The sequence below is a fragment of the Athene cunicularia genome, assembly GCF_003259725.1.
Source record: "Athene cunicularia isolate RWA chromosome 6 unlocalized genomic scaffold, athCun1 chr6_part2, whole genome shotgun sequence".
Lineage (NCBI taxonomy): Eukaryota > Metazoa > Chordata > Aves > Strigiformes > Strigidae > Athene > Athene cunicularia.
This window is the reverse complement of record NW_020799106.1, coordinates 8,079,857-8,106,233: the sequence shown is the minus strand read 5'-3', so window position 1 is coordinate 8,106,233 and position 26,377 is coordinate 8,079,857. Positions and strand designations below refer to the sequence as shown.

General features: G+C 40.6%; 1 protein-coding gene across 4 annotated transcripts; it reads left to right on the top strand.

The window, feature by feature from the left end:
• Nucleotides 1–137: 137 nt before the first annotated feature.
• P4HA1 (prolyl 4-hydroxylase subunit alpha 1) lies at nucleotides 138–26,377 on the top strand. Of its 4 annotated transcripts, none has more exons than XM_026851849.1 (14): nucleotides 138–254; nucleotides 1,152–1,248; nucleotides 3,724–3,875; nucleotides 6,266–6,403; nucleotides 8,865–9,104; nucleotides 10,105–10,295; nucleotides 10,811–10,987; nucleotides 14,822–14,892; nucleotides 20,757–20,856; nucleotides 22,419–22,472; nucleotides 24,033–24,098; nucleotides 24,590–24,658; nucleotides 25,352–25,448; nucleotides 25,888–26,377. In XM_026851849.1, the coding sequence occupies exons 1-14, from the start codon at nucleotides 167–169 to the stop codon at nucleotides 25,956–25,958; spliced, it is 1,611 nt and encodes a 536-aa protein (XP_026707650.1). In that variant the 5' UTR covers nucleotides 138–166; the 3' UTR covers nucleotides 25,959–26,377. The 4 variants fall into 4 exon arrangements, with proteins under 4 accessions (XP_026707650.1, XP_026707647.1, XP_026707648.1 ...); XM_026851846.1 differs by lacking the exon at nucleotides 22,419–22,472 and adding an exon at nucleotides 22,302–22,355; XM_026851847.1 differs by lacking the exon at nucleotides 14,822–14,892 and adding an exon at nucleotides 13,656–13,726.

The window sequence follows — 26,377 nt, the reverse complement described above, 5'->3', positions numbered from 1 at the left end:
CTAATCTGAGAAGATTCTGCTACCACAAGAACTAGAGGCAGCCCCAAGAGAATAAGCTGTCTCTTGAAGTCAGATGCAAGTCTCTGGTGAATAGGGATATTTTATATTTTTTTACCTACTTGATGTTTCTTTCATAGGTACGTGGTGAGGTGACAGCTATTGAACTATGGCATTCAACAAGATATGGTGTACCATAGCCCTTGGACTTCTGCTGCCTTTTTCTTACGCCCATACGGACTTCTTCACTTCCATTGGTGAGACATGCCTTGGTGTATATGCTGTGTAGCTGAAAGAATTTCTTGATGGCTCTCAAAACTGATTCTGCAGCGTCGTGTTAATGGCATCCAAGGCTAAATTAGTACAGAACTAAATCCACTTACTAGTTCCTACAACCCGATTAACTCCTTCCTTTTGGAAGAAACGTGCTTTGCGTTGTCAGTCCAGTTAGTCTAACAATCCAGGCTTTTTCATTATATGTTCTTACAGGTACTGGATTTTAAAAAAGTTTTGGTGTGGACTGTTGCACATATGTAGAAGCAAGCAAAACAGCTGTTGAGGGTACATAATGATACCAGTGTATCAGCCTACTCTCTCTTGGGTTCTGATGGCCTGTGACACAGCTGAAGATGTGGACTGTATCGCTTCATGATGAACCAGTTCAGCTGCCTGCTTGCAGGAAATGAAGCAATTATTAATTAATAACAAAGTCTGGTAGGGGACCCATTGAAGTCATGCAAGTGGTCTTAGAAATAAAATGCTGGATTAGTATTGTATATCAAACATGAAGTCTTTGTATATTTCTGTAGCTTTGTCTTTATTTGCTCTACATTATGTATGCTTGGATGAAAGATTACTCTGTCGCAACCTATTTCCTTTTCCAAATGAATCCTAAATTAGTTCTAATAATAAATATGTGATATTACATTAATTTCCATGGGAACAAGCTTGGTCCAACATGAGATTTTCTCCTTCAAAAAAAAAGGCAAAGAAGCCTTACTCAAATATTCTTTCAGGATTATTTGAGCAAATACAGAAGAACTTCAGGGAAGAAAGAGCTGAAAGAGGGGAAGAAAGTAGAAGAGGAGAAGAATACCTCTCATTCTCAGTTTTTTTGTTTCTCCTTGTCTAACCAAACTCATTTGTTTTTCTAGGTCATATGACAGACTTAATTAATACAGAAAAAGATCTGGTGGTGTCACTGAAAGATTACATCAAGGCAGAAGAAAGCAAGCTGGAACAGATCAAAAAGTAAGCAGCTTGTTTCATAATGCCAATAGTTAATAATTTGAGTCCACCCATATGTCAAAAGCGCTTCCCAAGGCTGATTAAATGTGTGGAATTTTTCCTCTGAGGCAGAGCTTAAACTAGCAGTTTTTGCCGGGTTTTTGTCCTAAGTTATTATCTTCAAGCCATTGATTTGTTCTATGCAGCTTTCTAATGACAAAATATAATCAACACATTCTGTATGATACCTTTGCTTTAGGATTCCTGCCTGCACACACTTCCCAAGGGGACATAGTTCTTTGAATGACAGTTTGCTTAGTGGAAATGAAAACCTAAGAAGTCTCTAGATGAGTGTTACAAGGACTGCAATAATACATGAGATGAAGAAGCACTAAAAGGTGTTCATGTGGCCATATCGCTCATCAGTGGCTAAGCAGTGAATAGTAATAACCTGCTGCAAGAGCAGAGTCTCTTTCTATGTGCTATGTTTAAATTTAAAAGTAAAATAAAGCAAAATAAAACTTTCTTTGCTGCTTTTAAAAATAACAAGAGACCTGACCATTGCCATTACTGTGTGGCTTGCCTCTGTAGGTGTGGGGACCAGAGCCCAATAAGTCAAATTTTATCACAACTAGAAATAAAAATTTTATATCACTGAACAGGATGGTTTCCCAGCTTTCAGAAATCTGTATAAACCTGTCATGAGGATGTTTAAACGGTTTTAGATAGATGTATGAATTTTATTTTAGCCTCTGTGTATTACATTCTACCATCCAGGAAGAAAGATACTTTTGTTGGGCTGTATTTATTTTTATTGCTTAAAATACAGAGTTGGAATTGCTGTCAGGTTTGGAGTGTTGTAAATATATTATTTGCAGCTACAAAATAAGATGGGAGCATGCTGATTGGACATCTAAAAGTGTGCAAATACAGCTTATATAAGCATTGCAGCTCTGTTTTTATTATATTAGAGGTGCTTGCTGTCAGGTCAGAACTGTCTTGGAGAGATAAAAACCTGGAAGTAATTCCAGCATCTTTTGAGTTTGGGCTCTGGACTTTGGCTGAAGGGTATTGGTAGCTTGTGTTGACTTAAGCTCAGTGAAAGTTGGTAGTTCACTGAAATGCGGAGGATGGCTTGTGGTGGAGGCTTTTATGAAACAGAAATTACTTGAAAGAAATCCTGGCCTTGTGGTTGTGGCTCACGGTTACACTGGCTTTAAGCTGCTGCTGAGGTTTGGTAGTCTTGCAGTGGGCAATGTGTGATGGATTTTGCCATGTGCAATGGGAATGCACAATTTGTCGAAATCGTTTTTTTCAGTCTTTGGCCTGCTAGAAGCTGAAGTTGGTCCACAGGAGCACTTAGAGCACTCCATTTTGGAAGGAACCCCTTCTCTCACGTTGCTGTTGGCAAGATCCCAGATCGGCTGTCAGAGCATAGGAAAACAACTAAAGGCAGTGTGGGAAGAGTGAACATAGTCAGTCACAAACATCTCCCTGTCTTGGGTAAAGCAGGCAAAGTTAATTCAGGCATTCTAAAGTCTGGAAGAAGCTGAATGCCGTCTCACGTATAGAGTTCCCTTCAGGCTACAGATTTTTTTATTTAGTTTATATTGGTGTTGATGTTTGGTATTCTGTGTGGGGTGTGGCTTTTTTAACTTCAATTTATCCTGTTTTCAAGGTGGTGTAACGTGTTCTAGATCTGCATTGCTTTTGAATGGAGAGGGGAAGTTTTGTTGTTTTGCAGACATGTAGTAGCATAGTGCTGGTGCTTCTAGTATGACTGATGGGCTTCCTGATTTGAGCCTGGAGCAGGATCCCTGGATGTTTCCATTGCAGTGACAGATGAACAGCAGGAGTTGTCGAAAGGTGCGCTTGTTTCAGGGCTCACTGCAGTGGTGAATAGCTCATGGCACTGACAGTGTTAGAAAGGTTTGTGGAGTCAGAACTGTAGAACCAGAACGTTGGTGTGGGCTCCTCATTTGGGAGCATGAGAACTACTTTTTTTTATTACAAGCTTACAGTATGGAGGGCAGTTTTGTGGTGTCAGGCAAGGGGCTTGTTGTAGAATTAAGAGTGTGTGTGTAAATGTAAAATAATTTGAGACAAGCATTGAATTACCTTTTTGTAAACTTGAGAAAAAGGAGCATTTAAAAATAAAAGATCAAAAATGTGGGTAAAGCTTTGTTTTTGATTAGTCCTGCATGAAAACTTGTAATGGATCTGCTGGCATACTGCATTTGGTGTTTGTAGGAAGGAGTTCGTTCAGCAGTGTTCCAACAAAGACCACAAGAGCAACACAAGATTTAGGCTGCAGCTGAGGAAGAAGATTTTAAAAAAAGCCACTTTTGTTCCTTCTAGGAGAGTTTTATATATAGATAATGTAAAAGCTTGCAATTTGTGTTTTTGTTAGCAAAGACTCTTGAATAGCTTGAAATTAGTTTTATAGTGCATTAACAGACTTTTACAAGAGACTTTAATGAATGTATATCTTCACTGTAGATGGGCAGAGAAGTTAGATCAGCTGACAGATACTGCTACGAAGGACCCAGAGGGGTTTTTGGGCCATCCTGTAAATGCATTCAAGTTGATGAAACGGCTTAACACGGAGTGGGGTGAGCTGGAGAGCCTGGTTCTGAAGGACATGTCAGATGGTAAGTGTGCCTGTAGTAAGAACAAGGATCACATTGTAACTGCATTTACTCAGCTATGTCTTTCACATGTCAAGGTTTGAATCAGAGTTGCAAGTCTGCCTTTGAGGTGCCTTCATAAAAAATAATCCTAGAAGACCTGCCATTTTTCTGTCAGTGTGATATTATTTAAACCTCATGAAAACTGATGTTTAAACTGAGTAATCTCCTTGGATGCTTTAAATTTTGTGAGTGATCAGGGCTTGCTTTGTGTACTTTCCACTTCTTGCAAACTAGTATTTTTAGGAAACTTCATCTCTAAGTGTGATGACTCTGCTGAACAGAAAAAAGGGAACGAAGCTCTTTGGAATGCAAGACATGTAGGGCTGTCTTTAAGTACGGTCAAGTGCTATGCTGTTGATGTGCCTGCAGTTGTTAAGGTCTGCTGGTTTGAAACCTGAATGTTGTCAGAGACTGAGTGTTTGTGGAACTGATCTGCCTTAGTCTCGTAAACACTTTGCTTCCTCTTTTCCTCAGTAAGAGAAGCTTTTCAGTAGGAAAAGGGGCATAAAATAGCTGACTGGAAAACACTTAGCAGAAAGGAAGCTGGGGTGATTGTATTTGACCTGTGAGAATCTGTCTCAACAACTACTACCAGGTGTATGTGTGTAGTAAGAAATGGTAAAAAAGTGAAGCTTCCAGAAAAGACCCAGGGTTAGTCTCTGATAAGGATTCAGCACATTCAGCTTCCCCGTTGCTGCTGTGAGGGACTGACTGTGCCAACTGAAAAGGCTCTGTGCCTGCTGGCCAGAAGTCTGGACAAGTGCAACTTCAGTTCTCCTTCTGAATGGGGGCAGAAGTGGACTGACTTATTTTAAGAAAATAGTTCAGAAAAAGGAAAATATTGGGGGAAGCATAGTGGAGTAAAAGAAAGGATGGACAGGAGTGAAAGGATATGGTATGTTTTTAAAGCAGGAACACCTTTCCATAAACAGATAGTGTTACCAGGTCTGAATAGATAAAAAGGTCTACTAGAGTGTGGGAAAAATCACAAATTCGGCCAGTTTATTACTTTTTGGATGTCTTTGCAGCTGAGTGTTGCGTGCTACACTTTGTCTGGTTTTGGTCATGCTACTTAGTTCTCTGCTGGTGGATATTAGATGAACTTAACAAAAACATCATATTGACACTGTCGTTAGCTAACACTGTAAAGCTTGTTGTGCTTCTGGATCTTGGGACAAAAAGTTTGGTTGAGTAGAAAAGTTCCTTTTCTGAAAGTGCCAGTGGCAGTCAGCTTGTTTAAACAGAGGTCCTCATGGCAGCATTTGCTGTTCCTTTTGGTGGCTGTGTACTAGGTTGCTGCTGCTGCCCTCCTGGCTTTCTAGAGTCCTTTTGCCCTCAGCAGCAGCAGCAGCCCACCAGCCTCTTGGCTCTGCAGGAGCAGAAAGGGAAAACCAGTGTCAGTCCTCCCACTGGGGAGAGGATTTTGCACTAGCTCTACAGGAGGGGGCTGATCAGGTAGCAGCAGTAGTAGCAGTTGTGTGTGTGCTCACCGGAGAGAAGTGGGAACCTTTCATAGCAGGGGAGATGATGATGACATGTGACTCTAATAATGGGGGAACAGTTCCTAGAAGGAATATTTTTTTACTTTATAGAATCTTTTTGTCTTCTGTAAACGTCACCCCAGTGCTTCTTCAAGCACTTCAAGCCCCCAGGTTTTTCTTTTTGATTGTTCCTTTACTTTCTTGTCACACAAAAAAAATTTGAAATGCTAATTCTTCAGCATGCACCTTGAGTTCACTTCAGAGTTGTGTGAAGATGGATCTTAAGAAACCTTTTTAACTTTGTGTGTTTCTCAAGTTTCTATGTAAATATGTTAATGTCCACAGAAAGCAGTTAGGTTCATAATGGCTGCTTAGTTTCCTAATGTCTTGTCAAAATGTGTCTGCAGTTAGACATCAGTATTTTTGGTTTTCATCTTTTTATTGACCAGACTTAATCTTTACACTACTATTTTTAGCACTGTTTGTGTTTTTCCTCTTCTAAATTATTTGTAAAATCCATGTTAGTAAATGAAAAGCCTTTAGGAAGGCAGATTGAGTGGAATGGTTGCAAAAACTACCAGTGTATTATCTGTAATGTTCTCCATGTGTGGGTGGTCTTCGTTGTGTGTAACTTTTTTAACCTATTAAGACAGCAATAGTGCCTGCATAAAACAGAAGCGGTACTCCTGTCCTTTAAAAACTAACTTACAGTGCTTGTTGGTGCTCTGCAGGGCTAATAGCTCTTCCTGGCTTATTAATGGCCTTTCCTGAAATGTTAGCTTTCCCCAAGGTAGGGGGTCATTTCATGCATAGAATTTATTGAATTCCTGGGACAAAGGAAGCCACACATTGTTTCCCTGTCTTTTCCAGGCTTTATCTCCAACATGACTATCCAGCGGCAGTTCTTCCCGAATGATGAAGATCAGACTGGTGCAGCAAAAGCCCTCTTGAGGCTTCAAGACACATACAATTTGGACACAGACACCCTTTCAAGAGGAAATCTTCCAGGTAAGAGCCAGTGATACTACTTTCAGAAGACACAGTGAACTTTTACTACATGTCCTGTGTAGTGTGACGGTAACAATAGGAAAGCATTTGAGCTAGTGAAGAATTTGAGAAGCGGTGTGATGTGGGTTGCTGACTGTAGGTTGATGTAGGTGTCAGTTTTAATTCTGCCACACCTCAAGAGAGAGGAACCTGTTGTTTCAGGCTGTGCTGGTGAAGAGGAACCCAGGAAGAACTCACCCACTCTGGTATACTGTTGGGTCTGGTGCTGTGCTAGTTCTCTTGGAAGCTGCATCCACTTGGCTTCCCTGCCTGGTGGGCTTTCTTCTGCCAGTACACTGTCCAGGGGCATGTGGATAAAATGGACTGCACAGAACACAGGTTTCTTTCTGAATTGACTCCTTAGTCCTATCATTTTCCTCGCTCTACTTGCATGCTCGTTTTCTGCTTGTGCTAGAATGCTAGAACTTGAAAATTTCTTTAGTTGAAGTCTGCATCTTTCTTCTACTTACGGTAAGATAATGTAGTGTTAATTGTTTTTAATAAAAAATCAATAACAATCAAATCTTGCCTGGGTGAGGATTTTTCTTGTGTTGAAGTAGCTGTGCATTGGCAGATACATACTTTTATTGCACAATACTATTCATTTTAACAAAACAATTCTGTCTTTTATTACCCTTTTCCCTCTCATAAGATGACCTTTCAGATTGGGAGTGACTGAAGTTTCTTTGAGCTTAAACTTCATGGAGAATATAAACTGAAAACCAAAAGATAGTGCGCATACACAGACTTGAGCTTATGTGGCATTACCTGAGGTGATCTTTAATAGGAGAAGATACACTTCTTTCTTGTTAGAAGACTCTGCTGAGTTTTCCTTGTTTCCTCTGTTTGAAAATAGTATGGTGCCAGCTGGCAAAAAGTCAGCTCTACAATCCATCTGTGTTTTTGCAAGCACTCATTGTGGTCAGATGCCTAATAAAATTAAGGGTAATTGGCTTTATATGTTACGATGTATAACCTTGCTTTTGGGTTTGGTTCAAGCCTGTCTCAAAGACCTACAGATTCATTCTAATACAATAAACAGTTTGTTAATGTTTTCTTGAAACAGCACAAAAATAAAAAATGAAGTGCTTTGGCTGGGCTGTAGTTTATTGCTTCTTTTGACACAGTAAGATACCCAAACTGTGTGTAATAAAGTGTAATTGCCAAACCTGAAAGTTCTAGAGTATAAAGAGAATGGTTGGTCTCGTCAGAGCTCCAGAGAGGAACATCCCATGTGGTCACTTGTTTGTGCTCCTTGTCTTCCTTCCCAGGGAATTTCTGTTTGGCCAGGTCAGAAACTTTGAGAATCTTAACTACTGTCATATCACTTAGTAGGTCTCTTTGCTGTGTTACAGGCTGTGCTGTTTCTTTATATTAACTCTCAAACCAGTTTGATTGCTGTCTTAAGCACCCTTTTAAGAATTGCCTTTTCACGTGTGGATGTTATGGTTACTTCTAAATATACGGGGCTATGGCCATGCAACCTGTTACTCATTCCAGAGGATCTCTCTGAGAGCACTCCACTGTCACTGCACCCCATTTCCTAATCTTTGTGTTATTTTAGAGTTTTAGGCTCAGAAAACTGAAATCACTGGTCATCACAGGATGGACCGCAAAGTGTTTAGTTGATGAATAGAAACAAAGTTGTTCTGCAGGATGCTGCAGTTCAGGGACTGTCTCTTCAGCTATGTCCTCTCTTAAGGCGTGACTTCGACAGAAGAATTCCCTTGTTAGAGTGCAGCTGTGGGAGCTGCTGTTAGAAATTCAGGATGTATTAAGATGTAATCAGGAATGTAATTTTAGTTGTAAAACTAGCAGCTATTGTTTCCTTTTTACAAGATTAAATTTGGGTTTTCATTGGGCCTTAATTTACAGTGGCAAAAATAGGAATCTGTAATTTGCTTACTAGTACTTTAGTCTTTCAGAGGTCTCTTCAAATGTTGCTAAAAATGACTGACTTGAAAATCTTGAGCAGCTGGGAATTTACTGACTGTTTTCTTTTTCCTTCCCACTAAGTTGTTGCTAACAAGATGTGCTTCAGTAACGTTTTGAAAGCAATAATGCAATGTCTTGGAAAATAGATTCCTGAAACTTTGTATTTGGCTTACTGTTGCTCTTACTCGAGGTGTTTGGGGTTTTGAAGAAGGAAGGTTTATTTTATTTTCCACTAATGGTAAAGACTTTTAGCTATTTGCTGCTATTCTGGCAATGAAAAACTGCATCTGACCACTTATGTGTTCTGCCAAGGATTTACAGGCTTTAGATACTTAAACTAAGTCTTCAACAAATAGCTACCACAGAAGGGGGAGATGTTGAGGAAACAAACTGTGCTGTGAAGAATAAGAAATAACTGAATGTTAATCTGAAGACTGGTCTGGAATTCTGTGTAAATTCTGTTTGGTTTGGTTTGTTTTAAATACAGGTGTGAAGCACAAATCCTTTTTAACAGCTGAAGATTGCTTTGAGCTGGGAAAGATTGCTTATACTGAAGCTGACTACTACCACACCGAGCTTTGGATGGAACAAGCTCTGAAACAGTTGGATGAGGGAGAAGTGTCTTCTGCAGATAAAGTCTACATTCTGGACTACCTGAGTTACGCTGTGTATCAGCAGGGGGATCTGGGCAAAGCCATGATGCTCACCAAACGCCTTCTGGAACTGGGTATGTGAAAAGAGATCTGCAGCTCATCATGACCTAGCTCTGGGTTGGAGCAGGTGCTAGCTATGGATTTGTACTGAGGAATGAGGATGTCATGGTTAAGGATTGCTCCTTTCCATCACCTGTCACTGTTGCCTTCTAACCACTTATCTGTCTTAGTCATTACTGCCTGAAGTTTGCTTCTCTTACTATATCTTGCATTACTCTGTTGAGATGACTTCCTCTTAGGTACAGACAAGACCAGAACTAATGAAATCGAAACTAAATTGGTGGTATCAAAATCTCTGCAGATTATTTCAGTGAAAATTAAGCATACTTAAGAATTGGAAAAAAAATAAATGCAGAATGCAATACAGAGAGCTAAGATTCTGTTTTGTGAAATATGAAAAGTGTTTATGCTTCTGTGAATATTCCACTATTGACTACGTAAAGGAGGCTGTGGGAAGTTCAGAATTAAACAATATAACAAAGGCTAGTGAGAACTGTTTATCAATGAACTGAATCTAATTCTGTCAGTTTAGAGTTTAAAAGCTTTGTCACCAGAAATCTTAATTCCCATCAGGGAAGTTTCTAGGTTTTAAAGCCAGTCGTGCTGTCTCCTATGTCACTCTCTGTCCAGTTCCCTTGTCTCTCCCTCTCTGAGATTGGCTGGAATTGCCAAACCCTTTTTTTCTAGTGCTTGGACCCCTGTGCCTGCTGAGGATCCAGGCCTCATAGTAAGCAGTTTCTTAACTGTGACTGAGTTCAGCTTAGCTGTGAAAGCTCATTGTGTGTTTTCCTGCAGATGAGTGAGGATATATGCATGCTGCAGGCTAGCATTGCTTCCAGCTTGGCTTGGAGTTTCAGCTATCCTGTGAATGCTCTCAAACCAGAATAGATGTTTCTGATTTCTATTTGAGAAGCAATAGTGTGTGTCTTTTTCTTTTTGTCATTTGCCTCTTCTGGATACTCCTTCACAAGCTGGAAAGTTGCCAGTGATACTTGTCTGTTTCTTTGTCAATAGATCCTGAACATCAAAGAGCAAATGGGAACATGAAATATTTTGAATATATCATGGCTAAAGAAAAAGAAGCAAATAAGTCCAGTACAGATTCAGAAGACCAGATGGAGAAGGAGACTGAGGTTAAGAAAAAGGATTACCTGCCTGAGAGAAGGAAGTACGAAATGCTGTGCCGTGGGGAGGGTCTCAAAATGGTAAAGTGGAGTAGACTGTTTTCAAATGTATGAAACAATCCATAACAAAACAATGTCTAGAATTTGTCTGTGGCATGAAAGCGAGGAAGTTGTTACAGCACTTGGCTGAGTGTGTAGAACTGAGGATTAGTGTGTGTTGGATTTCTTCCCTGTTTCATTCTGTCCAGTAGACAAAAAGTAATGCTGCCACAGGCACTGCTGACTAACTTGGATGCACTGCATAATTGCAACTAATTGAATAAGGATGCTGGAAGTCTGGATTTAAATATGGAATTGAATGAGGGTGGTTTTTTTTAGTGACTGTGTAAAGTACTGCTTGCTGCAGTATTAGAGTAACATTAATGTGCTGAAAGTACTAATTTCTCAAACTTTAAAGCATTTATTTAACTTGTAGCATTAAGGTAGGGAAAGTGAAGTTGCTTCTGGCTCTTGTTCTCAGGATGTCTTCTGTTTCTTAGAGATAATAATATCATATGGAAGTTCTCTGATTTTCTCTTGTTCCACCTTGCTTTCAGACTCCTCGGAGACAAAAACGACTCTTCTGCCGCTACTATGATGGAAACAGGAATCCTAGATACATTCTGGGCCCTGTCAAACAGGAAGATGAGTGGGACAAACCTCGAATTGTTCGCTTCCTTGACATCATCTCTGATGAAGAGATTGAAACTGTGAAAGAACTAGCAAAGCCGAGGGTAAATGCTTTATGCTTCTCTGCCTTTCAGAATCTTAAATTCTGTGTGTAGTTTTCTGTGTGAGTGCGTGTGATTCTCTCTTGAATGCAGATGTGTGTGCAGTGTGCTCATACGTTGCTTTTCTCACCTTGTAGCTCTTGGTTGACACACTCTTTGAAGGAGGCTGTGCAAGCTGGAAATGCTCTGTAATTAAGAGAGCCAGGTAGCAGCAGTGCAGGATTGTCAGACTTCTGGCAGACACAATTTCAGTTGTGTGCTGTTTCAGATAAGGAGGAGAATGTTCTACAACAGAAAACAAACATACTGCATCTAGGTTGCATTGAAGTATGCATGTCATCTGGTTTTTGTTTGGTTTTCTGGTTTTTGTTTTTTCTTTAAGTCTGTATTTTCCAAAGTTGTTACAGGGAGAAGAGTGCTGTCTAGGGAAAGGCAACCATTCCTCTGGTCCTGCAGTTATTGTGTAGACAAGACTGAGTGGTTGTCTTCTCCATTCAGTATAAAACTGACTTTTGTTTCTCAGGCTTTGATGTTGCCTGACAGAGCAGTACGTAATCAGTGTTCCTACTGACAATCTCAGATCATCAAATCCTATTTCAGAAACTGGATCCCAAGGTTCTTGTTTCTGCATGCAGAATAATCCAGGGCAACTCACCTGTCAGATGAAACAGGAGTGTCCAAGGCAAACAGCAAACTGATGGAGTTGCCTTCTGTGTCCAACACTCATCTCAAGATGTGTGTTGAACACTTGTTAAATTGATTTGTTTTTCCATCAATTACCAGTTACTTCTAAAATAAGACTTAAACTTGTAGAAATACAATTTTTCTGCTTTTTTTTTCTTTGTTTTTAGCCTAAATGGTTTTTTGTCCAGAGAGGGCTGAGCAAGTGGAGATTAGGGGGATAAGTGCATTAAGTATAGGACAAACTGTTAGCTTGGTCTGCTGCAAGGTAAACTAGCTGTGAGTTACACACAAGCATGTGGAGGATGTGGCTGTCCTTGGCCACAGCACTGAGTACTAGGTAGCCTGAAGGTGATTTTAAAGCTTCCTAAAGGCTGATGTGTTATATTTCTGAGGTAACGTTCTGAACTCTAAGCAAAAAGTACAAGCAATTCTCTTCATTTACCTGTAAAACATCTCTTCCTGCTCTTCTGTCGGGCAGCCTTGCTGCAGGTCTCTAAAATCAGAGCCCCAGTTGCTTGTCTGTAGATGATTAAGCCCCTTTACTGCTGCAAAAGCTCTGGAATTTAGTCTGTGGAATATGACTGAATTGCTTTATGGAGTAGAAATAAATCTCAGCACTGAAAATAAAAACCTGTGAACATGGTGATTTTAACTTCTGAACTTGCTGAGATAATTGTTTTCCTATCAGATGTTTGGCTTATGGTAAAGACTTGCAGATTATAGTTCATTAACGTGGAAGCATCTGTATGTGGTTAGCATTCCACCTATTTCCTACAGCCAAGGACTTGCAGGGCTCTAACAAGGATTGAATTTTTGGAAACTGAAGGGTCATCTCTTCATTGCCCATGGTCGGGATGTTACCTTCGCTGCCTCTTGGAAGGCAGCACTGTGATCTGTGCCCAGCCTTCTGCTGTGCTGGCAGCATAAGCTGGCAGGATGAAGCCTTATTATTTAGCTTTGGGAGTATTTGCTGGAATTATAGTTTGTGCCTTGATTCTTACATGTGTCTGCCTGGGATTAGAGGAGGGGCAGCATATTAAGAGTTCCCAGTACCTTTTCTTGTTAGTAGACATGAAGAGGCCTCCATTTACTTAGTTTATTTCAACAGTAGAAAAATACTACTAATAATTGTTTGGGAATAGGCATGCCATTTTGTGCCTCTTCCAAAATTTGTGCTTTGCAACACAACCTTTCCAGTTATGAATGATGGAGAGTGTCTGATAGTAAGTGAACAAAATTAAGGGGCACACATAAGCCTCTGGATCAGAGTATTAACATAGATGGGATGGTGTGAATTAAATGGCGAAGGGAAAGGAAGGCCTTGAATCAAGACTCCTCACTCTGTAATTTAGGAATACAATATAAATGTGTATCTGGACTAAGCAATTGGTTGTGTTGGCAGTCAGTGTTAAAAGTTTCAGTGCTGCTTTTGGTATAGAAAGAATCAGAGGTAGGGTTTTACCTCTTGTGCTTATACAAGATCACAATGTTGCCTGGATTCCATTTAACTGTAAAACTCATCTGACATGCGCAGGACAGAGTGCTAACAAAGGACCAATTGTACACATGCCATAATACTGCACCACTTCCAGAACTTGTTGCACTATGAAGGAAATGAAGGCTTCTAGTTTACTTTATTCAGACATTCTTCTTGCTGCAGAAATGGAAACTCTGCTTCCTGGAAAACTTGATCTTCTCTAATGCTCTATTTAAAAAACAAAACAAAACAACAAAAAAACCCCACCAACCAACAAAAAAAACAACCACCAACCTATCTTTTAGTAAAATTGGACACTCCCCTTTCTTTCCCATCACTGCTTTGTGAATTTCCACCCTCTCCATAAAAGAAAAACCACCACGAAAGGTGACTGGGTGGCTTGTGTGGTGGTTGCTTGTGTGACATTTCCCCATAGGCTTCTGAATGGTCGGATTGCTGTGATGCAGTATGTGCTTTGTAATGCAACTATTCTGATGGTTCGCTTCACAGCTGAGGCGAGCCACCATTTCAAACCCCATAACAGGAGCCTTGGAGACGGCACATTACAGAATTAGCAAAAGGTAAGAGAGCTCTATGCCAGATGTTTTGGGCCTGTAATGAGTGTGTAGATTCTGCTCATTATGGGGAAAAAAGAGGTGGTCTAAAAAGACAATTTTGGCTTTGTAGTCCACCGCTTTATTACATGCAGATCTGTAACAGGCTGTTACTGCTGAGTTTCTCAGTCTTTTCCTTCAGCTAGAAGTTCTGGGGGTGTATTTTGATTTCTTCTTTTTTTGGTCACCTTCTCAGCATGTGTTCTCAAATGATGATCTGTACAAGAAGCAGGTCTCTACAATCAGTGTAAAAAAAAAAGTGAGGCTAGAAAACCTTCAGTAGAATCTGGATTTTTTTTTTTATATATTCCTTTCCCCTTGTTCTTCTCTCCAACCAAAAACTGTCCTCCCTTGTAAAATCTAGCAGACTCCTTGAAGTGCCTTTACATGTGTAAGAAATGCTTCAGGTCCTTACTGTGTGTGACAGCTGGAGTGGTGTGCAAAACACGTTCGTTAGTCACACTCTATTGTCCAAAATAATCCTCTACTCCGGTCTGGGCTTTTTTACCTCCCACTGACACAAATCTGGCAGAACGCAAGCTCATTTTCACTGGGCTCTTGGTTCTTTCCAGCTTGTCTATTAAGTACTCCAAGTCTTTAATCTAGCCAATGTTTTCCAAAATTGGCTGGCTCTAAAAGAAACCACCTGCCCCCTGCCTGCCCCCCTGCCCCAGTTTTAGTAGTGGTGATTAAAGATTGGCTGTGCATTCCATCAGCGTTAAGCCAAAATTCTGAAAGGAGTTAAACTTCTGGGTGAAGAGGAATTGTCTGTGAAACTCAGCATCGTAAATTACTTGTAGAAAGTCTTTAGTTTAAAACAAACAAAAAAAAGAGGAAAAAATAAAAAGGAGGAAAAAAGTGAAAGGACAATCTAACCAAATTTTTCCAACCAATTTGTTTTGATTTGGACATGGCAGCTACAGCTTCTGTTGCCCTTCTAACATTGCTAATTTAAGAGCATTGCATACCATCCAGACCAATCGGAACCCTTTCAAACACCTGTGGCTTGGCAAAAAAGCAGCCTACTAGGTGGGTAAGCCCTTGTCCTTTCTCTTTTTGTAGCTGAGCCGTGCTACTGTTCATGACCCTGAGACTGGGAAACTGACCACAGCACATTACAGAGTCTCTAAGAGGTAAGGGGAATGTCTTCCAGAGGTATACCCAGGCCGAGGAAGTCTGTTCTGGGACTGTACTGCTTCATCTCTAAATGTGGGGCAAATAAGGATTTTGCATAACTTTTCTATTCTTAGCCTCTTTTTAGAAGAAAGAGAATGGCCTAAAGCAAGCTGAGCTGTCCTATAACAAAGCAAGTGGGCTGCTGAAATAGAAAATAGTTCTAAATGTTAGTGGTAGCCAAGACGGGAGTGCCCTCTTGCTTAGCATGGCTTGTCTACTGTAACTAATGTACTAAAATATTAGCACCGTGCGGAGTTCTGCTGCCTTCTACCACAAAACTTTGGTATTTGCCGCTGTCATTCATGGGAATAGTGCAAATTAAAGCTTGTCAATAATTTTAAAGAGTTTGAAACTTGTTTAAATGATTGAAAGTAGTTGCTGCTTTAACAGAAAACTAGTGTTCTTTAGGCTTATTTGAAGAAAAAAAACCTGGAAGTAGAATGTAGTAGGTTAAGGGGTTTTATTCAGCTATGACTGTCTTTAAAAAGATATAAGTGCTTCAGAATATTGGATCACAAGAAGTTGATTGAATTCAGGAATGGTAACTGATGTCACTAGAAAATCATTGTAGCTGAAGTCTGATCCTTAATGCCACACTTGTTACAAGTAGTGGCAAGTTGAAAACTTATTTTTAAATGTTGAAAACTGCCTTGCACCTTCAGCAGCATATGCAGGTCTACTTACTCATCGGAGCGCACGCAGGTAGTGGGAGTCCCTGGAAAATTGTTGATTGCTCCTTAAAACTGCCTCTGCAGACCCCTCCAGAATGACTTTAGGAACCTAGGTCTCCTTGTTTGACATGTGTTGCATTTAATTTTCATTTTTTTGTTTTTAATTTTAAAGTCTTTCCATGTCTTGCCTATCTTTGTTATCTGTGACTGTGTATTTTAAAGAAAGCATTTTCTGGGGTTTGTCCTCTGACACTGGGGCATTTACTGAAGTAACCTGTTAATCCATTTGAACTACCCTGACGGGGGTGAGAGTAGTTCAAGGTGACCAGATCACTAATTGAAATTGAGATTAAGATGCATAATTGGCCCCTCTTTAAATATATGATCCTCAGTAAAAGAACTTTTTTATTAGATTTTTGATTTTTTGGTAGTGGGAAGTGTTATGCCTTGAGACTACTACAGATGCTGCAGTCAGAAAAAAAAAATAGTACTAGACAACACACATCATCAAAAGCTGATGCCCTCATGAATGTGTGCAGCTGATGATGCAGCCAGATCCCATTTGCCATCACTTTGTTACTAGCTTTGTGACATGGCAAAATAACTGTTTCTCCTAGGGCTTTAATCTGGAATTAACCATGTGCTGCACTTTACCTTGGGACTCTCTGATAAAGTATAAGGGCAGCTGCTGCCTCCTTGGTGTACTGTGCTGCAAGCCCGGAATAGAGCCTTGTGGCTAGTACCTGGTGAATGAGACCCTTAAATGCTTAAGGTTTGTGGCTCAGAAAGGTGGTGCTCTGGAACTTCCTTCCAGAATACCTAAGGAACTCACAGATTGTCATCAGATTTTACTGCGCTAAAATTTTAATTCTGTATGTCACTGGAAACTGAAATTAGAATTGCAAAGGATCATACAAGTAAATGGGGCACAGCACGTTGTGAAGTTAGTGAAGACAATTTTTTGAGGGTGTAGGGGGACTTCCCTCCTCATGTTTCCCCTTGCCTTTGCATTCCTCCGTGTGCAGATTGTTTAGGATATATATATACTTTAAAAGAGAACCTGATGCCTACATTTATAGTGGGAGGTAAAAGCCCAAACCAAAAACCCCAAGCCAGACTGCTTTAGAAGGATCATGTTGTTAATGCTGGATCACTGAACTTCTCTTGCAGAACCACTGGTAGAAATATCTTTCTGTTAGAGCTGTTTGAGCTGGTTTGGATTCCAGATGAATCATTGCTCCTGAAAACCAAAAAATGCTTTATTTTTTTAATAGATGATTGCTTTTCCCCTTCAAACATTCTTTCCTAGCAAATGCACTTCTAAATTACAGCATTCCTCTCTGAGAGGACTACTGTTCACTGTGCAGTACGTGGCAGGCTGTATAAAAGGGGCGCCTTGCCAGCAGTTCAAGGAGCTCCATCAAGCCATGCTGTGTGTCGTACCAGAATAAACTCAGCCACTCTGACACTGCTTTTAAAGAAGCTGCCTTCCCCCCAGCTCTCCTCCCAGCAGCCAGTCAGAGCTTGTAGCATATGATGTTAAAGTTTCCACTTCAGAAATACCAGTCTGTGCTTTTATTCACTCCCCGTTGCATCTCTACTAGTACTATTTACCTGCTAAGTACATTTTAGAAAGTTTTTGAATGTAAATAACAGTATTTTGTGTGACCTTTGACTTAAGCTGTGTTGCAGTACTCTGGTGCGGTGCTGGTGTAGCTGAGACTCAGGACGTAGCTGTTGTAATGTCTGGTACTGGACTCACTAGTGCAGTTGGAGGAGATGAGCTTTTGGGCATATAAGCCTATGTCTGTCACGTAGTTCTGGACAGTTGTCTGGGGTTTTTTCCTAATATACTGCTTAGTCCAGAATTATTTTTGCATGTATTGTGCCATTAAAAATCTCCAATAAGATACCTGATATGGAATAATAGGAGGGAGGAGTAAATGTAATTACTGCTTGCTGCTTGTAATGAATATAAAAGTTGTTAAAAACTAGATCTTGGTGTGAGCAAGAAGAAAAACAATCCCCTAGCATGAATTCAGCACGCTAATGGAATTCTTTTAATTTCTATAATGTACTATCTTTAGTTCATGGGTGTCTTTTTACAAAGCCAAGTGGGACACCAAAATACTATGTCTTCGTAGTCAGGGAATTTTGTGTTTTGGTGTGGTAGTTATTACAGAAATATCCTCCTGTAAGTAAAGTCACCCACATCTTAAAAACTGCCACACATATGACTTCCCACAAATAAGCTTGTCCCTTTTTGTTAGGAAGTTATCTGCTCGGAGTGGACTCATAGGTGTCAGCTGGTCAAAAATGTGACAGAATGCTGTTCATGCAAATTAACTTGCCAGGTGAGCAGTTAAATGTACACTGAAGAAGAGTGGTGTGCATTTATTGAAGCATTCTAAACCTTGGATTATGTGTATAGGAAAAAAAAAAAAGTTGCTGAGCACAGTTTGAGGCTGTTAATTCTGCATTTGTGATATGCCACTGGTGAGGGAGGGTGGTTTTTTGCCTTTTTTGATAGACGAGAGCAGGGTAAAAGATTCCTTTGTTGAAGGAATACCTGCTGTAAATGGTCTTGAACTGAGTACAAACTTAGTTTGATGTCAGCAAAGGCTGAGGCTAGCAACTAAAGCTGACAGTGCAGGACAGATGGTTGTTCTGTGAAGGCCACTGGGCAAAGTGCAGTAACAGAAGGCCCTTGTGCATCCTAAATGCAGCAGGCACAGAGACCTCCTGATGCTGGACAATCCATGCAGGGTTTGAGAGGCCCTCCTGAGCGCTCTGCCCTCATGCAAGCAGATTTTGTGATGCTGACAGCGTTAAATCATGCTGTAACTCTTCACCTGAAGCTATTCAGCACTACAGGCTGCTCCCTAAGTTTTGCTCAGCAACCAGCAGACAGGCTGGCACTTGGTGGAGTATGGTTTCAGTTGCCGGTTTCCTCCACTTTACATAGACTTTCTTTGTATCCTCAGGCAATTAATTTTATTTCTAGAAAACATATAGTACTTTCCCTTCATGAAAGGATGTAGTATTTCCCTGTTGAAAGCATTAATTGCAAATTTAAATAACCAATATAGTAAGAATGCTTGCTTTTTTCTTTGGGTTCGGGGTTTTTTTTTTCTTAAAACCTCTATGCATAGCCTGGGCAGAGGTAGCCAGAGCCTACACTTTGAAGCTGATGGCTGCGTTGGGGCTTTTCTTGTGTACTAAATGTGAGGTTAGGATTGCTTGTTCAACATGGCTGCGTAGCATGTGGCTGCATAGCTGATTTTGGGGGGGGGCAATGCTTTGTATAAGTAGACTTTGTGTTCTCCCACCACCTTAAAGAAGGTTGCATTGTAACACTTCCTTATACTAACAGTGTTCAGAAATGGATGAACCTATGTATGTGTTTGTGCAAGTCTGTCTTGAGAAATCTTATTTTTATCCATATTTCATTTGTCATTTAAAAAAAAAATGCTCGTAGAGATTCTGTAACCTGTGTCAGTGCCTTGTCATGTGTCATGCTACTGTTCCTCCCATGCAAAGTATTCTGGCTTGTTTTTTAATCCAAATTCTATATTAAAACAACCTTAATTTAGTATAGATGTGAAAGTTCATTTGAGTAGAAATGCTACCATGTACTTGCCAGCTAGGCTCTGAGCACAGGTATTTCTGTCCAACAGTCTCGTAAAAGCAGCAGGAGCTGCTGATGAGCCCAAAAGGCTGAGTCAAATGCTAGAAAAAAGCTAGAACTAGCTGTCTCCATTTTCTTGCAAACAGGGAAAAAAAAATGGGACCCAAATCATCAGTTTTCTCATTAGTGACTTGTAGGGGATTGCCAAGGTAAATAGAGAAGAGGACCAGAGAGGGTGGGAGCATGCCGGGAGAGGGAAATGAGGAGCAGGTAAAATGAAGGTGCATTGGCTAGAGTAGGATTAGTAAAGTAGCAACAAAAACAAGGATCCTGTGAGCAGATGAGTTGGCTTAAGGAAAGAGAAAAAAGAGAGTGGGTAGATGAAATTGATCCTTTCTCAAAAAGAACAAAATGTTTTTCTTGTAAAGAGATGAGAAATGGTTTTGTGTTTGCATGTAGGCAGCTGGCTGTGTTCAGGGCTGGTCAGGGTCCAGCAGGGATGCGCAGAGCTGTGGTTGTACTAAGCTTGTGCCCTTTTCTGCCAGACGCTGCTATTCGGGGTGTGTGGCTGCTTCTGGGTGACACAGCTGCTTCCCAGGCATGCAGCTTTCAGGAATGAGCAACCACTTAGAGCAGAAAATGCTACTCTGGGTCTGTGTGAAGGCAGTGATTCTCATGTAGAACTGCTTCTCTACCTCTTCAAACCTTTCTCTGCTGACTAGTTTGCCAGTTAGTTTAAATGCAGTATTTCTAGCTGAAAAGTTCTAATTTATAGTAAGAGATAGATATTTTGAAGATGCCTTTGGAACTGCAAGGCTCACCTTTCACATTTATATTAAAAAAAAAAAAAAAGTGGGTGTTTTTTTTTCCTTAAAAATCATGGTGTACCCAAAACATGTGCTAAATACCAAATTTGTAATAGGCTGTTCTGGTAGAAATTGTTGAACGGGAAAAATGGTAGAGTTTTATGCATTATATAAATGTTTTTGTAATGATTTTTAGTAGCGTTGCACAGGTAAGTAATGTGCAAGGACAGATCACAGAGCACTTGCCTGTAGGTGCATGACATTAGTGTACACGAGCCTATGTGATTGTAACTCAAGTAACTCACCTATTCCTTTCTCAAGTGTTGCTTCAAAGTGCATCACATGTGGGGTCTAAATTAACTGTTTGAAATGGGTAAGAGCAAAAATGGTTTGTGACTCTTCAGAAAACAGCTTGAAGCAGATTTCACTGTTTGGAGCGGTTTCTTCAGTCATTTCATAGTCCACCATGGGAATTAAGGCCCTTAGTTGTAGAGGTTCCTTAAACCAGTGCTGTAAATGTTCTTTCTAGAAAACATGTCTATTAAATGCGGGCCTTCATAATGGCCTGGAAATATTTCTGATCATCCTAGCACTCTCTTTAAGAGTACAAACAAATAGCCTCCAATTTGAAGTAATTCCAAATGTTGCAATTGTACTGCTAGCTTACTGTCTATAGTTACCATATTTTACTAATTTTTCTTTTCCCACCTACTTAGTGCTTGGTTGTCTGGATATGAAAGCCCTGTGGTATCTCGCATTAACACAAGGATACAGGACCTAACAGGACTTGATGTCTCCACAGCAGAAGAACTACAGGTAAGCTATTAGGACAAGTAGGGTGGTGAGTATCAGCTGGCATTTTGTTTTGGATGCCTTTGTATGCAGCACTGTGCTGGTGAGGTGGCTGCAAAAGCTCATTCAGCCCAGGGGCAGCTGATTTGATGGTTGGTTTGATTCCAGGCCAGGGGAGGAAGGAGTGGGTTTTTTTACAGGGAGGAAGAAGTCAAGTTGTCTTTGCAGACTAGTGCTTACTGTAGTAGGAAATGGCTTTCTGGTGCTGGAGGGAAACAGTAATAACTGAAACTCCTGATGTTTGTTGAAATGGATGTGAAATTTTTTTATTTTTACTAATAAAACTGGGTTTCATTGCTGCAGGGTCAAACTTTGGTGCTGTGGTGGTGATAGTGAAAAGTGTAGCTTGACTGATACTTACAGAAAGGGGGAGGGAATGGCTGTTTAGATTTGCCATCCCATCCTTGGTACTGCAAGGCCAACAGTGTCTGCTGTGTCTGTAATGTGGTAGAGACTGACTCTGTATGTAACTTCAATAAATTTTATTTTGGAAGTACTCACTTTTATATACCTGAGGTTTTTAAATAAACAGCTGCTTCACTGATTCTGAGAAAGCATTAATACTTAGAAAGCCAGGACACTTAAGTGGTTCCTGAAAGCTGTTGTGCCACTCTGCTACTCCATGAAGACTCCTGATGGTAAAATGCCCAAGCATTTGGTTGAAAATTGGGTTATGAATACAGAGGAGAGATGAAAAAAAAAATCACCAAAAGAACACTGGATCCTCTTTAATGACAGAGATCAAAAAGTGATTTAAGCGTGAAGGACGTAAAAGCACCATGACCTATTTTGAAGAGAACAGAACCTGCAATGTTTCTGTAGAAGAAAAATATTCTTGTACCCGGGGAAGTACCAGATTCCTTACCCAGAGTATACTACATCTCATGATGCCAGTCTTGGATGTGCTGCTGCTCTTGTAGCTGAACATCTTGGGGTTCTTTGGAGCCTGTGGCTGGCCAAGCCTTCAGGAGTTTCAGAAGTGTCCGTCAGGTTCTATCACCTGAGTGTCATTAGATCAGACAGGAGCAGGCACTTGTAAATGGGTGAAAGTCTGGGAGCAAACGGAGGAGCTGACCCTGGGGAAGGGAGGATTCAGCTGGGGTGTTGCTGGGAGCTGGTGTCTGGTCAAGAGCTGCAAAGGAAGACTGAAGGGCTGGGACTCTGAAGTTCAGAGTCAGGTTCTGGCTCTACCCTGACAAGGAGTGTGGGTGAAGTTAGAGCTATTTGTGAATAAACCCAGAAGGACTTTGCTGTGTACAGTACAGTTTAGCTGATGGAGACTGGTAGACTCCATTTTTCTATGGCTTGATTGTTAAACTTCATCTATCAAAAGGTTGTAGATGATGGTCAGATTCTTGTCTGGAAAAAATACTGCTTTACTAGATTTTGTGCTTCTCCTTTCACTGTAGGTAGCCAACTACGGAGTAGGAGGCCAGTATGAGCCTCATTTTGATTTTGGAAGGGTAAGTCCTGTTCCCTGTCTCCACATCTTTCTGCTTCACAAGCACTGTGTTTTTCTTTTTCAGGTGGCAAATTATGGAGTGGGAGGACAGTATGAACCCCACTTTGACTTTGCACGGGCAAGTAAAGAGATGGAGGAGAGATAGTCACCTGGTGAAGCCTGGGCCTCTTGGCTGTGGCACAATTTTTATTCTTTAATATGTATTAAATTTTGTAGCTCTTCAACTTTTCTAATCCATGTTAGTGGAGAAAGCCCTCTAAACCACCAGCTGAACAGACAAGCATTTTAGGCACTACAGAGCAACAAGGTTTTTCTTCAAAAATATAATGTAAAAAATTATTCTAAGGAGATGACCAATAGTTCTTAACAGATCAAAGGGCATTAGCTTTATTCTGAATCTGAGGAAACGTTTAGAAATATTCTAGCTGGCCAGGGTACTGGCCACGTAAAGCCATTTGGTTTAAAATCACTGAAGACTATACAGGTGAACTGTATAAAAACCCCATGTGTGACTTGGTGTGACAGATGATGGTGGCATCAGCTAATGTGCATCCAGGCACTGAGGCTACTGCAGCTGTGTGTGCAGTGCAGAGCATTGCTGAGTGAGGCAAATGTGCCTGCAGGGCTGTGAGGAAGGCCTTGTAGGCAGCATGGGAAGTCTTGCCTTGCAGCCTACCCTGGAGGACTGCAATGTGGAGAGAGAAATTCTTTCCCCAGAGCCGAGGTGCAGGTGTCTTACGTGCTGTTGGAAGAAGTTTTCATAATATAAGTGCTCTGTTACTGTAGTTTGCATGCTGATTGCTGGCAGACTGCTGAAACTGAAAAAAGACTGCTGTGGTCTTCTCCTTTTTTTTTTTTTTTTTAAAAAAAAAAAAATATAAATTCCCAACCTATTTTTATGCCAGCTTTAATTGGAGCCTGCTGGAAATAATGCCACTGACTTCAGTTGGTTATTTATTGGGCATACGTATGTGTGATTTAACACCTTCAGATTAACCTTATGCTGTGAATCCAAGCCACCAACTCTTAATCAGAATCTCTGCTCTGTAAGCACATGCTCAAAAGCATTGCAAATGATTAACTGTTTTTGTTTGAAAATGCATGGGCTAATTCCTGGAGTAATGATTGCTGGAGTTTTAGCATACACCAGTGGAGGTTACAGGGGGTGGGCTGTGAGGGGTGACAAAAGTTGGTACAGTAAACCACCAAAATGGGTTTTCCTTCTAAGTCAATTGATAAAAACCTGCTAGTTGCACCTGCAGCTCCAGTGTGGGGTCAGGAAGGCCGGAGCAGGAGTGGGGGTGAGGGCCCCAAAGCTGAGCCAGCCCTGGGGGAGCTGCCCTTGCTGGTGCTTGCCTTGGCCTGGGACAAGAGGGGATAAGTGAGTGTAATTATTTAAGTCTGGCTGTGAAGAGGATTTATATACTCATTTTCAGGCAGTACAGTTGTTCTTACCCATTACCAATTTGAGCTTATGCCCTACCTGTCCTACAGAATTTTAAAATGTCTGGTTTATTTAAATTAATAGATACACTCATACTGCATTCTCCCCTCCTCCTAAATAGAGGGATTGAATTAATTTTTCTGCATGAGTTTGCTGCTGGCTCTGCAGCTGTATGTCATTGGCTCCTCTCAATAATCAAAATGAAATGCATATTAAATCTGCTTTTATTCACAGAAAGATGAGCCAGATGCTTTTAAGGAATTGGGAACAGGCAACAGAATTGCTACTTGGTTGTTTTATGTAAGTGATACATTTCTGCCATGTGCTAGTGCCAAAAATATCTATCACTGCATATTCTATACTGTTGAATGATTTCATTAGGTTTTTTTCCTAATATGACTTGCAAACGAAGGCAGCCACTAACTTGGTGGCAATACATACATTACTCATAAATAATGTTCTTCCATGTGTTCTTAAGGAGATTTTTTTCATCAAAGTTGAGCATCAGCTTAAATTATTTGTCTGTCTATTCATTTTTATATCTGCATCAGTATTTCTAGCATGCTCATCACCAAACCATTGGAGTGTGTAACATTCAGGGACAAGGCTGGCTGTTGCACTTGGGACAGAGTGGGTGGGCTTCAGCCTTTTTTAAGGCTGTGAATCACGCAGCCTCTGCTCACCGATTGGGAGGTCGAAATTAGGTTGTTCGGTAACCTAATTTTGTTTTACTAAAACGTGACACTTGAGGATGTATCAGCCTGTTACCTGTGCCTTCCCCACCTTTTCAGATGAGTGATGTGTCAGCAGGGGGAGCTACTGTCTTTCCTGAAGTAGGAGCCAGTGTTTGGCCTAAAAAGGTAAGCGGGGCTTTTTATCAGAGTAACCGCTCCTCTCTCCACCTACTCAAAAATAGAACAGATGTATAAAGCTTTAAAAGAAGCTTTAAAATCACTTTATATAAAGATGATTAGAGCGCTGTTCATGGGAGCACTGAGCTACAATTCAGTGAAAGGACTGGATTAGTACTGGTGATTGCAAGGGCCTCTGTTCTGCGGGTTAGTGCATAGGTACCTTTTGGCCTTGACTGCTTCTAATGCATAGCCTTTGCAAAACATTACAGTGCTTCAGAACACATGTTGAAAATACTTAAATCTGTAAGTAGGTTTAGTCTTGAGCTGTCTTTAGGGAGTTTTCCCTGAAATTGTGTTCCTATTACGTTTTTTCCCTCAGAATGGTCATGAGTAAGGTCTTTCTTTGCTGGCCTGCTGTTCATTTTTAGTAAATTACCTTGCTTTCTAAAACTGCTTAAAGTTAAATGAGATTGGCTTTGGGTTTAAAACAAAATTAACAGCCAAATATATATAGACGCTTAATGTGCCAAAGGAGACTCATTCCTTAGGAAACCCCATGTTAGAATATGGAAAAGAGCCTGCAATTGAAAAGGAACATCTGAAATACAAACACACATACCTTTGCCTTATTAAGTCAGTTGGTGTGCAGGCGTGTATCACACAAAGCAAAATGCTGAGGGTTTCCACTGCAATTTCCAGGGAACAGCTGTATTCTGGTACAATCTCTTCCCAAGCGGAGAAGGTGATTACAGCACACGGCATGCGGCCTGCCCAGTACTAGTTGGAAACAAATGGGGTAAGTAGCCTTCAGTGTTCTTGCTGCCTGTGGCCTGGAGGGCTGGGCCTTTGCTGGTGGGTTGTCTTGGTTTTCTTTTTCCTCTGGACTTTGTGGTGGAATAGAAAGCAGCCAGAAATTAGGTCCTTCATAGAGAAATTACACCTTATACCTATGTCATATCTCTGTATATCATTATATATATATGAGTAACATATTATGTATATAAAACACATGTAATATTGTATCTAAGTCTTTTGTAGTTTAGCAACTACTGGAAGGTTTTTCCCTCTTGGATTTATTAGACCAACTTCACATTTGTGTGTGTGTGTATTAAAATACTTCAGAAAATTAAGATAATCCTGCACTTAACTGAAAGCTGGCCATTAGCATATATTTAGCTTATATCAAAGCACAAGCTAACCAGGTACAGTGATCAAAAACCTTTATGTCTTTGCAGTATCCAATAAATGGCTGCATGAGCGGGGACAGGAATTCCGAAGGCCGTGCACTTTATCAGAGTTGGAATGATGCAGACTCGTCCTTTGTCTCTTCTGTATTCAGTTTGTGTAAAATGCACACATCTACAGTTTACAATTGACTAACACTCCACTACAGGCTCAGTCTTCAACTACACCGGTGTTTCATCTGTGGACAAAACAAACGTGCTTTTAGTTCCCTTAAAATACCCCCTTAAGAAGGTTTTATGAACAGAATATATTAAGGTTAATGAGTGTTACAGGAAAAAAAAAAAAGACAAAATACAGATCAGGGCCACAACTAACAGTGGTGTTGTGTGGTGTTCCCTTCACCATCGCCCCTCTGATCAGCATGGAAAGCCAGTGATTGTTTGCTTAGAGTCCTCCTCACACTGTCAGCCTAAGGGTGGGATGATTTAGGGGAGGGCTCCCTTCTAAGGAGGCTGAATTAAACCAGTTCATATTCCTCAA